The sequence below is a fragment of the Thamnophis elegans genome, chromosome 2, assembly GCF_009769535.1.
Source record: "Thamnophis elegans isolate rThaEle1 chromosome 2, rThaEle1.pri, whole genome shotgun sequence".
NCBI lineage: Eukaryota > Metazoa > Chordata > Lepidosauria > Squamata > Colubridae > Thamnophis > Thamnophis elegans.
In genome coordinates, this window is record NC_045542.1 from 39,675,211 (window position 1) to 39,687,712 (window position 12,502).

At 38.7% G+C, this 12,502-nt stretch overlaps 2 protein-coding genes across 7 annotated transcripts in view; one reads left to right on the forward strand and one right to left on the reverse strand.

Annotated features, from left to right (window-relative positions):
- The window catches only part of ARSG (arylsulfatase G), a 124,707-nt gene extending 114,761 nt beyond the window's left edge, over window positions 1-9,946 (forward strand). For 3 of the 5 annotated variants that reach the window (XM_032209542.1, XM_032209543.1, XM_032209544.1), the window contains one exon: window positions 5,821-7,295. In XM_032209542.1, the coding sequence (XP_032065433.1) occupies window positions 5,821-6,122 (302 nt within the window). In that variant the 3' untranslated portion in view covers window positions 6,123-7,295. Of the gene's footprint in view, window positions 1-5,820 lie in introns of all 5 variants that reach the window. The other 2 variants (XR_004254684.1, XM_032209545.1) reach the window with 2 other exon arrangements.
- Window positions 6,749-12,502, reverse strand: part of WIPI1 (WD repeat domain, phosphoinositide interacting 1) — a 48,431-nt gene continuing 42,677 nt past the window's right edge. For both annotated transcript variants that reach the window (XM_032209548.1, XM_032209547.1), the window contains exons 12-13: window positions 12,055-12,155; window positions 6,749-7,528 (exon numbers count right to left, since the gene is read on the reverse strand). In XM_032209548.1, coding sequence (XP_032065439.1) covers window positions 7,481-7,528; window positions 12,055-12,155 — 149 coding nt within the window. In that variant the 3' untranslated portion in view covers window positions 6,749-7,480. The remainder of the gene's footprint in view (window positions 7,529-12,054; window positions 12,156-12,502) is intronic.

Below are 12,502 nucleotides of genomic sequence, written 5' to 3' on the forward strand. Positions count from 1 at the left end.
TGATAATAACACATGTCTCTAACAGGAGTGGAAAAACAGGTATTGGATACTTGAAGATTAGTGGAACTGCAAAATATCTCCATGGGATCCTAGACCTACTCTCTGTAGAAGTCTTACCTTGGTTGTTAGAACAGTTGGCCAAGAAATCCATCATCGGTATCTCCACATGCCGAAAAAAGGAATGTGTGCACTAAGGAAAGCTATTCTACTGATGGCTTATCTAGATGGAGTAGGCATAGAGACTATGCCTTGAACTGCCATTCTCTTGAACTACCACTTCTGTGACTAGTGGATTAAAATATAGGACACACACATTTCACTTTTTGATCTTGAGCCAAAGTAGCCAAAGTGGCTTGGTGACATTCCAACTGTTCAGATATAAAACCCATCACTAAATTATCTCATGCTATATCATGCACCCCATAAAAATGTCTTGGAAACTGGAAGAAGCTGGAACTAAATCCCAGTGGCTTCTTATCTTATACTGTAGCTTCAACAATGTCTGGACTATAAATCCAATAAGTACCATGATAAAGTTCAATATGCTTTGAAAACTGTAAAGAATTCCACCTGGATTTTGGCCTTACACCACAACTTCAGTGGCGAGCATCCCAGGCAATTACTAGAAGTTCTCATGGGAAGCACTGCTTATTAATAGGATTAGGTTGAGAAATAGCATGCCATAAGATATGCTTTTTTGGATCTCTCCATCAATCCAGTAAGATGGAGATGGAGCCCAAACATATGGCACAAAATCATTGAACTGCTGGTTCCTTATTTATCTCCAAGGCAGTTAGTGTGATGGTGCAGAACCAGACAGGTCTGCACTAGACAAGTTGTTGAAACAAGGGACGTTAGGCATTCAATCATCTTTGGTTGCCTCGAAGGAAAACGGCTTTTCTGACTCCATCAAGATATGTTCCTATAGGATGTTAAATTTTGCAGGATTGTTTGGGGAGCAATTTAGACAGTTTAACATATAAAAAAACTTCTTTTTCCATTCCTGTAGTTCCATAAGTAATATTTTTTAAAGTAAGTAAGGAAAGTAAGGAAACTTACAATAGTGCAACCTCCCCAAAAAGTTATTTACAACTAATCCTTGAAGTTACTACTACCATTTCACCACACCCAGTTATATTTAAAGCACTTAACAACTGGCCCAAATAAAAACTGGTTATTATGTCCTGTGATCGTAATTTGCAACTTCTTTTTCCTGGTTTCCAGCAAAAAATGCCCATTTAGGAGAAGACATTCACTTAACAAGCACATGGTTCATTTAACAATCATGTGGTTCAATTAATGACCACGATGACTCGCTTTACAACCATCATTAAAACAGTCATGAAATCAAATCAGGTCATATGGTGACCTGCTTAATGCCATGATGACTTGCAACCAAAATTCTGGATTCAGTTGTGATAAGTGTGTTGAATGCGGACTAGAAATGTCAAAAACTAGAAATGTAATGCATATCTATGCACGAGTCATATATTTGTATTTTAGTGAACTCTCTTCTGAAATCTCAAGAAATACCATTTTCACTGTAGTTAATTACGTAAATGTTGTTGACTGTTACGACCCATAATTGATATCTGTATTCATTAATAATTTATCCATGTTGTTTATGCAGTAGAAAAGCATTTCCACAATTCTTCAGGATCAAATCCCCTTTTGTAATGCTTATACTTCTCCACCTATGTTTTAAACTAACTCCCCTTTTAATAACTCATTAAATTTGTAATTAAAAATAAGTACAAAAACCTATTAGATTTTTTTAATGTGTGTGTATATAAACATTAATGAAAATGTGAATTGACATGAAAGGAGTATACCAGATTAAAGAAGTACTTTAATCTGAAAGATAATGCTGCTTTTTCTTTATGAATTTAAAAAGTTTGAAAAACCACAATATGTAGTGCAGATCAGTTTTGAAATCCAGTTATTCCTTTGTTTTGTTTGTACTGTAAGTTTAAAACCTTCTTTTTGACAAATGTACATAAAAAACAGAAAGATAAATTCCCCTTTCCCAATTCCTCAAGCTAATTATCCAAATTTGCTCCAGGCTTGAATTTCTGAAATGTTTTTGTTTGAATCATGTTTTATATTGAATGCTTGTTCTTGCAAAACATCTGGCAGAGAATGGATTATAATTTATGACTAGGGTTGCTAGAAATGTTGTCTGGGAAATAGGAGATGAATTTGGCTATTCTTCTGCAAGGCAGTCCTGGGGAAACACAACTTTGCCCTTTACATCTTTATAATTTTAGCCTTCATTTTCAATGATGAAAACAGGGAAAGTTGGTCATCTCAGTTTGCATTCAATATTTCCAAAACTGGATTATTCTCCCCCGCAAGCTATTTTTGGTGACTTTGCATTTGGTTTCACATTTGTAGAGTTTTCCATGTAACTTTTGAATGGAAGTCGTTTAGATTCAAGAATGTCAATCGTATGTGCCAGTGAAAGGTTTAGTCTGTGGACACATCAGACAACACTCCTTGTTTGCTTGAGGAAAAAATTCTTTTTCACTATTCAGTTCAAATTTGAAAACCAGGAATTATATGAAACAAGGTTTTTTTAATGACTTACTTCCAAATAGATATAAAAACTGCGAAAGATACTAATTTAAAACATCAATCTTCACAAAACTTGATAAAACTTTGATAATCAAATTCAACAAATAACTCAGATAAACTGGAACAGCCAATAGTTGTCTTTATATGAAATGAATTGCGATTAAAACTTACTTCTTTATCTTTTATCAACATGATGGTTTGAATCCCTAGCGTTGCGTAACGGAGTGAATTCCATTACTTGCCCCAGGTTCTGCCAACCTACCAGTTCGAAAGCATGTAAAAATGCAAGTAGAAAAATAGGAACCACCTTTGGTGGGAAGGTAACAGTGTTCCGTGGGCTTTCGGTGTTTAGTCATGCCACCCACATGACCACAGAGATGTCTTCGGACAGCGCTGGCTCTTCAGCTTTGAAACGGAGATGAGCACTGCCCCCCAAAGTCAGGAAAAACTAGCACATATGTGCAAGGGGAACCTTTACCTTTACCAACATGACAAATCCAGAGCAACAGCTAAGCACTATTGCCTGGGCGTGGCTCTATGAGGTGTTTTTTCTTTTCATTTTCTTTAAAAACAAATTTAAAACTTCAGTTATTTTATTAGTTGAAGCCTCTGATATGGTTAGTTAGTTATCTTTGAGAAAGATATTGACAACCAATTGCACCATGAATCAATGAAATGTATAGAAACAGCATCCACATTGTGCTACATCAATGCTCTAGCATCCTACTGCATTGTGAAGAAAGAAGTTGCCAGTTCATCCATTGGTTTAAATGTAAATTCTTTCACCAAGGCATTGGTGTAACATTTCACAGATCTATCGGGAGAAACTGTGATAAGTTTTCCTTGTTTTCAGCAGATTCTAGCCCAAATAACATCAGATGTTTTCAAGTTAAGATTTTCTTCTAAATTGAGTACTATTCATGAGAGGCTATTTCTTTGGCAAATGCTTTGACAAAAAGCTCCAATGGAATCAAATTTGCATCTTGCATATTTTGAGCTAGAGCACCAAGACTGTGGTTTGCTGTATCACTCAAGATGCTTACATGTTCCCATGGCTTTATTGTGTGCTGTGCTTTGAGGACAGCCAAACCTATTTTTTGCTCATGGTAGTGAACCCATCTTACAGCCAACCCTCCGGTTATGACAGGCCAATTGACAAACATTCAAAATGATGAGATTCCCAAAAATCTACATACTGTATGTCCCTGTTTCAAAGATACAATGGCTGCAGCAGGCCTGCAGTTGTTCACCCTTACAACCCACAACAGGGTTGCTGTGGCACTCTCCCACTTCTTTTCCGCATTCTTATCCTACTAGAACCCTGCAACACTTGGGCCTGCTCCCCACACACCCATCATACCCCATACTTACCTCCTGAAACTCTCCAGACCTCAGGTGGTGGAAGGAGGCAGGCCATGGGATCCTGGGCTGTCCAGTAACGATCCAAATTCAGCCGACATTTGTGGGTGGGACAAAATGGTGGACGCCAGTGAAATTGCTTCATTGTCCTGCCTTAGAGAGGTCTGTACAGGGCTGCAGAATCTTGTGAATGCTACAGAAAGCTTTTGCAGCGCTATGCATACCATAAGAAAGCAGAAAAATCAAGCAGTTTGTCCCCGGGCCGTGTGACAGGGACCCAAATGCCACAGTATTTTTTCCTTGTAAGCATCTTGAGTGATACTAACAGGCGGGAACAAAATGCGGGGGCCACCAGACAAGCTGCTTCATTCTGCTGCCTCAGAGAGGTCTCCACATTGCTTCAGAAGCTTGTTGCAGAGTTTGTTAAGGCAGCAAAATGAAGCAGTTTGCTCTCTGGCTGTGTGGAAGCGACCTGAATCATGCTGCTATTTTGTGGGTGGGACAAAATGACAGCCGCTTTCGGACCATGCCATGTGCAAAGAAAGAAGCCATTCCAGTGCTCTGGAAGGCCTCGGAGTCTTCCGAGGTGAGGTGGGCACCAGGCCTAAGGCCTGGGAAGACCCAGTAGATCTAGGGAAAATCCTCTTGAGACCCAAGATGTGGGAAGTGGAGCACAGGGCGTCTCTGGAGAAGCCTTGGGAGGGCCAGGCAGTGAGGCCTGGGTTTATACTAGGCCTCCGACGGCCTCACCTTCCATTTAACAACCTGCATGTTTGTTTTATATTTCATTGGGGAGAGCAGGGATGCGGAGGCTCATTAGGCGATATGTTTCTCCTAACGACTGCCACAACATGCGGCTGTAATGGTCAGGCTCCATTATGGTTGTATCTCGAGGACAACCTGTACTAAAATCTTCAGTGTACCAAATATTAACAAACATGTTAGGAAATACTGAGAAACACTGGTCTCTCCGCTAAACACCTATACTTCTATGCAAAATAGTAGAAATTAGAAAATAACTCCAATTCATTGTATACATTTGAAGGTTGTTTTTTATGCTTTTTCTCTTTCTAAAAATGTACCGTTACTTAGAATTTTTTCAGACCCCTCCATGGGGCCCTAGTTAAGGAATACATACAGTTGGCAATTTAACTCAAAAGTACTTTAAAATGCAGGAAAACAGCACCTTATTTCCTTTGGTGGGAAGTTGGAAAAATTCTGCCCTCTTCACTCTTTTATTGCTTTAGAAATATATGTCCTGTTGCAATTTGGCTGCAAATATTTTATTAAAATAGTTAGCTGTTGAGTTTAGAATTGAGGAATTCTATCACAAAAGTTACATTCCTTTTCCTTCTGCTAAAATCATTACATTAAGTGCTTACCCTTTGGCTGGACTTGTATAGGTAGTCCTCGACTTACAACAGTTTGTTTAGTGACTGTTCAAAGTTACAATGACACTAGAAAAAGTGACTTCAAATCATTTTTCACACAACTGTTGCAGCATCTCTGTGGTCATGTGACAAAATTCAGACGTTTGGCAACTGGCTCATTTTTATAATGGTTGCTGTGTCCTGGGTTCCCGTGGCCCCCTTTTGTGACCTTCTGACAAAGTCAGTGGGGAAACCAGACTCAATGACCATGTTACTATCATAACAAATAGTGGTTCACTTAACAACTGGAAAGAAAGGTGGTAAAAGAGGACAAAATTCACTTAACAACTATCTTGCTTAGCAATGGAAATTTTGAGCTGAATTGTGGTTGTACATCAAGGACTATTTTACGCTCAGCCTACAGTAGTACACCCAGATTATTCTTTCTCATAATGTAGAATAGTTGCCTGAAAAGATAGAAGTTAAAAAAGAATGTGGGTGATTTCTCTCTTTCTAGGTGGTGCCAAAGCATGTGATGGAAGCATTGGTCAGGAAGTACATCATCAGCCACCTCTCATTTTTAACTTGCAGCATGATATTCAAGAGCAAGAGCCGATGGACATTCACAGTGCCGAGTATCGTTCTGTCTTGCCATTGGTAAATAAGGCCCTTATGGATATTCTTCAGGATATTGCATCAGATAATGCCTCTATAGCAGATTATTCTCACGATGCAGATGCGATCCCCTGTTGCAACCCCCAACACTTGGCCTGCAGATGTGAATCGACTTATGCTAACTTATCTTTGGAAAAATGTTAAACAACTTCGGAGTTTGCAACCTTCTGTGTCCTCCCAGGAGAGCTAGAAGTCACGTGGACAAAACTGCTACAAAATTTACAACATTCTAGGTTTGGATTTTATATAATAATTTATCTCATATCTTTGTACAAAATTTAGCTTCTCATAACTGAAATATGGGACTAAAATGTTTAGACAGCTATTTGATACCCCTTGATTAAGTCTAGCTCAGCTAGAATCCAACACAATGATATGTCTCCTTGTACTCTTTGTGCATCACAGAAAAGCAGGAATAAGGATGTCAGAGCATAAGATAAGAGTACAAATTATAATAGGCAGGAAAGAACTATATTGCTAAGATTGCTAATTTTTACCAGAAGCCATGTGCATTGCCTAAAGTCAGATTATAATCCAAGTACCTCAGAAAGTTTGGCATTACAGGCCACAAATGTCATTCAAAGTTAAACAAAGTTAAATTCGAACAGTTAAGACAGTTGTGATTCTTTTGTAATAATACAATATGCTTAATTTTTTATCAACCATTTGCCAATATTACATGTAACAGTTTCTTTTTACAGTTATTCAGGCTCATAATATATTTGTATTTTTTTAAAAAATAGCTCTCATTGTTGAACTCTCAACTTGATTTGGGTCTGATTTTCCCTGAAAAGAATAATTGAGGCTGGGGAAATAGGCTGCCACTGTGTAGAATAAGTAAAAAAAAGGTTACCATGAATTTACATGTGCACAGTTTATCCATCCAAAATCTGGACTGATATCAAGGTTTTTCTTACCCCTTTGCTGCACTTTGCTTCCCTGAAAGAGAAGTGTATGATGGGAGTTATGTATGCATTTATTTTCCAGGTTACGTAAGAAGGAGGAACATGAGTGGAGACACAGCTCCTGTTAACCTCATGATGATTTTATTGACAAATATTTCAGCATTCCTCCAACTCTGAAAGTTGGGGATTTCCTTTTATTCAAGTAGATAATTGCAAAAATATTCTGCATGGGTAAATTAATCATGCGTATACTGTACAAGGACATAAATCAGTAGGTTCTTTTATAAGTACATTTATACATGACATAAATAAAAGAGCTAGCTGGAGTATAAAATTGGAGCTTCAATTAGCTGCATTTATATTGTGGTTCTTGAGAACAATGTGCATATACAGTACATTGATACCAACCATAGAGCATTTTAAGAAAATACACAAAAGAGGGGCAGATAAACGTCAACTAGGAAAAGAGAAACATACTGTGTGAAAAGCACTGGAGCGTCTCTGGTTTGCCCCACATTTGTGGGTTCTTCTACATTCCCCCTTGTTTTTCCAAACTACCTCCCATCCGCCGCTGTGTGTTGTGTTGTTTGCCTCTCCTCATGATCGCTTCACTTTGTTCGTCCGGCTTCCACGGCATAAGATTATCTACCAAAATCAAAACAGAACGGCCTTACTTTCCCTGGTCATGTGCCGTTGAGCATGGGGTGCTGCAAACAGGCTTGAGAGGCATGCAGAGGGAAGCAGCGGGGAGATGAAAGCCACAGCACCGTTTCACTTTTGGCAAAGCTGATGGGTTTCTGGGCCTCCCTTAGGGCTTTGTCCTCAAATGACAGAAAAAAAATCTGGCTCAGAAATAAATGTGTGTTGAGATCTGGATTAAAAATATATTCCTAGGTTAAATAATGATTCCTGCATGTGTTTCTCTGCAAACTTAGGACAAGCTGGATCAACTTGAAGAATCAGTTATTTAAATATAGAAGAAAGAAGTAAGGCAACAGCTCAGCATACTGGCTAAAAGTAACATGTGTAGTGTGGGTTTGTCACTCCAAAGGCCATCATGAGAAGTTGTCAATTAGAGTACAAAACAAACGGAGTTCTTGTTAAGACACAGCAAGCCTTCCCAGCTCTTTGAAAAGTGTCTGATGCTTCTGTTTCTTAAAATCTTAGTCATACTGTTGGGGCTTTACTTCATCAGCTTTTGATCCTGGTAGCAGTAACCCGTAGTTTACTTTCTGACATTGCAAAGTAACAACTCAACCAGCAAGAGAATATGGTACTGCTGCTGCTACCTACCTTATGCAATATAGTGTAACGCTGAACATGCCCCGTAAACTATTTCACAAGCAAAAACTAGATGGCTGTCCTAAAGCATTCGTGTTTAAAGGCAGATCAAGGCTTCTTTGACAGTTTCCATAATTGTTCCCATTTTCCATAGAGAGAAGACAACTTTTATCATATCCAGAACAATTCCAAGTAGAGAATGATACATACCATCATCTCTGTAATGACATGTTTATTGTATTGGTTCACAATAAAAGACAAATAAGGCACATCAGAAAATGTGGTATATTAGTGGATTATGGATCTCTGGTAATAGTATGTACTGTTTTTATTATTATTTATAATAATAATCTGGCTAACTTTGTGCCAAATCTTAATATTATGTATTTCATTTAGCATCTTATGTCTAGTATGGTAAAATTAATTCAACTCCCTTTGGCCTCGTGCACATCTACATAGTTTTCTTGGCAATAATATATTTCCAAATATAGACAATACTCCTTCCTCCTCCTATTTCCCCCCACATCAACAACCACTCTGTGAGTTGAGTTTGGTTAACAGAGGGCAACTAGCGAACAAGTTGTACTGAAAGTGGGTAGAGACTGCAACCCTTCACCCTATAATGTATAAGGGCCCATTTTAAGGAATATTGGATTTGAAAGGTTTTTGTCTCTGATTTCAGGATGGAAGCTATTAATAGGAGAGAAACCAATGGAAATAATTTCTCCATCGCTTCTGCTCTCCTGATAGAAACCTAGCAGGACTTAGAAACCTTGTAAGTTTTGATGTTGAAGTGTTAGAAAATGAAAGGTAGGATTAATTTGGATAAGAAACACAGAGACGTCTTACAGGCTGTTTATTGAAGTCCCATGTTTCTGTTTATTAAATTTAGATGCTGTCCAAATCGCATCAACTCTGGGAGGTTTACAAAATGTTTTATTTAAAAAAAAGTTCAAACAACATAACATAAAACAAAAAAGAGCAAAGATGGCAAACCCAGATAGGGACGAAGAAAAAAGAAAAGAAAAGGGAACTTCAATCACATTTGCCTTCTTTGCTGCTTTCTTTTCATTCCCCCCCTTCATTTTTATAGCTTTCTTATTCTATGAATAAGATACTTCATTACCACAATTTTATACTGTATTAAGAGTGGTTCATAAGTAGCATGGCAAAAAACAAAGGATAAGAGCATGTCTACCAATCAAGTTACTAGATTTGAGAGGCATGACGAATGCTGAAGAGCTGTAATCCACCCTCTTTTATTATGGCAGCCAAAGGTAAAATAAAACACATGCTTAAAAACAAATGGAATAGCTCCTTAATGACCTGAACAATATTGCTGAGCACAATTAAAGCAATTGCTAATTAAAGCTACTGTATCTGGGCTGCAGAAATCTAGATTACAACTAGATGGGTTTTTTTTAAAGGTACAAGTTTCATAATTTTATAATAGTAAAAAATTGCAACACTAGCACCAAGCACAACAAAGAAAGTAATTATACAATAAAGAACAAAAATCTAAATACTATATGTTAATTAAAATTGGATAAATGTGAGTGAATGGCCACTGCATGGCAGCAAAGAGCTATTGTGAATTTCTGTATCAGCTTGCTGTCATGTAATAGCCATCCTAAAATTTCACAACCCAGATAGGATAGCTCTGGAAGCTCAGTAAATTTATATGCCCATGTATTAATGTAAGAAATAAAAACTGGAAGAATACAAATCAGTTTTAAATATAATACTTTTTTTTTTCTGAATACTGGTCATGGCCATGATTACCTTTAGAAGAAAAAAAAAAGGGGGGGGGAGAAACAAACAGAATTCCAAACTGGCTTAGCTAATAAGAAGTAGAAGGGACATATTTAGCTCTGGCTTCCCTGTAGAATCAGCAATAAATACCCAAATTGAATGCCTTTGGTCTCCAGTTTTAAGTATAATTTTCCACTTGCTGTAGCTTTAATGGAAAATATACACAAGTCCATGCACAGGCCTAGTGAGCAAAGAAACATGTGTCTGGCCATGCCATTACAGATAGTCCTCGACTTACAACCATTTGTTTAGTGATAACAGCACTGAAAAACTGAATGGCCGTTTTTCACACTTTATGACCGTTGCAGCATCCTAATAGCCACCTGGTTAAAATTCAGGCGCTTGACAACTGGCTCATATTTATGACGGTTGCAAGTGTCCCAAGGTCATCTGATCACCTTTTGCGACTTTCTGACAAGTAAAGTGAATGCGGAAGCCAGATTCACTTAACAACATGTTACTAACTTAACAACTGCAGTGTTTCATTTAAAAACTATGACAAGAAAGCTCATAAAATGGGGCAAAAAAATCACTTAACAATTAGTAATGGAACTTTGGGGCTCAGTTGTGGTCCTACGTCGAAGACTACCTGTAGAGCCACCCTTTGTGCATCTGAAGAGGAAATCTTTGGGTCCAACTGATGTCCTAGAGAGAACCACTCTTTTCAGAAGTTATAGACTGTTGGGATGGTCAAGGCAGGGGCAGAAAGGAGAATAAATAACAGCAGAAGCAAGATAGGTATCTAAGCAAGCTGTAGTATGGAGGTACCCACGACTTCCTTGCTACTTCCAATTAAAATCACTTGAGAAGGATGGGATCACTTGGAGGACTTTGTGCAGCACTAGTTCTAGGAAGGCTGCTCCCTCATGATCCCATTCTATATCTGGGATTTTTCATCTCATGTAAAGAACAAGCTGGAGCAGCCCCTACTCTCAGGAAACTTACACATCTTAGAAAAGGGGTTGTTAATTCTTAGGAACAAGAAAGCCTTGACTGAAAGGCCTGGCAAGATTTTAAAAAAAAATTTCACAAGAAGGAAAAATGCTAGCCCATATAAATAGCCTATTCGAAAAATGTCTCCATGAAAAAAGTTTTAAGTCCTCCCTTTTAAAGGTCAAGTGAGTACAACTCCTCTTCTTCCTTTCCCCCATTCTATTTTGGATAATGCACCTGCATCAACAGAGACAGAGAAGCTTCAAAGATACAGCCTCAATGCTCAGTGAACTCAGGCATCTGCTGGGATGGCTGCTCCGTCTCTTTTTGCCTTGTGCTCCTGACATTTTACTTACTTATTTATATTTCATCTTTCTTAACCTCTTATCTCCCTCAGAAATAGGCAGTCTCTGTCTCTAGTAGCCCAGGCATGGCAGTAAATCCCCCTGACCATTGCAACGCCAACAAATGACGCTGGGGAGCTCATTCCCCTGATCTCGCTACAAACATCCTCCTCCCACTATGGAGAAAGGGCAGAACAGGGAGGTACAAAGCTTCAGGCAACCTTGATGCTGCATTCACCAACCAAAGGGGTGTAGAAAATAAGGCAAGTGGAATCATATGGGAAATACAAGTCTTCCTTTCACATTTTTGAGGCAGCAGCCCTTTGTAAGTTTCTCTTCTTTCCTGGGCTTGTTTCGAACCACTTGGAAAGCAACAAGTGTGTGAAGAGTTGCTCTGACGTCCAAAGCTTGTGCTCAGATCTGAACTACACCTTGAAGACATCATTATCTTGGGAGGATAATTTTGTAAGGATGCCAGAGGCGGCCTAGAAGTACATGACACTGCTACATGATTGAACTTCAAAAGGCATGGAACCCAGCCCTCCCTTCACCTGGCAGCCCACAGCCTGGCATAATTCGGATTCCCTATGATAAATATACTTGGAAAACAGGTTTGTAGAAGGCCTCACTCCAAAAGCCCATGGTGGGAGTCACACATCCCCTCCCCAAGTTATTTTAGAAGTGGAAAAGAGATGGCTACCAAGCAGGAGAGGAAGGGACAGATCGCTCGGAAGAAAAGACTTAAGCTTTTCTTCTCGGCACGGATTTCACAATGCTGTTTTAAGTACTCCTAATGCTCACGGGTGGAAATTCATTTTCATCATCCAGACACACTGGCCCAGTAGCAAATTCATGCTCAGGTATTATCTCTCCTCGAAGGGCTCCCCCATCCTCCGAGTAACCTGCAATAGAAGACAACAGAGCTTAAAAGCCTTTAAACTAAATCTTATATTATAGAATGATTTTTACACAGGCACCTCTCGTTCCACGTAAATTTTTGGATGGCTAGAGAGCATCAAGTGGTGGTCTGTACCTGTAATTCAACTATCACAGCACAAACATCACAATTAGGACTTTATTGTAAAACCCCTGTCCATTCACACATTCATGTGAACATAATACATGGACATTCCCAGAGGTGTCAAGGGATTTGCTACGTCTGTGAAACAACCTTCCAACATTTTGTGAACAGAAGCTTCAGAAAATTACAATAATACCAACATTTTGTACAGGTATAGGAAAGTGCCAA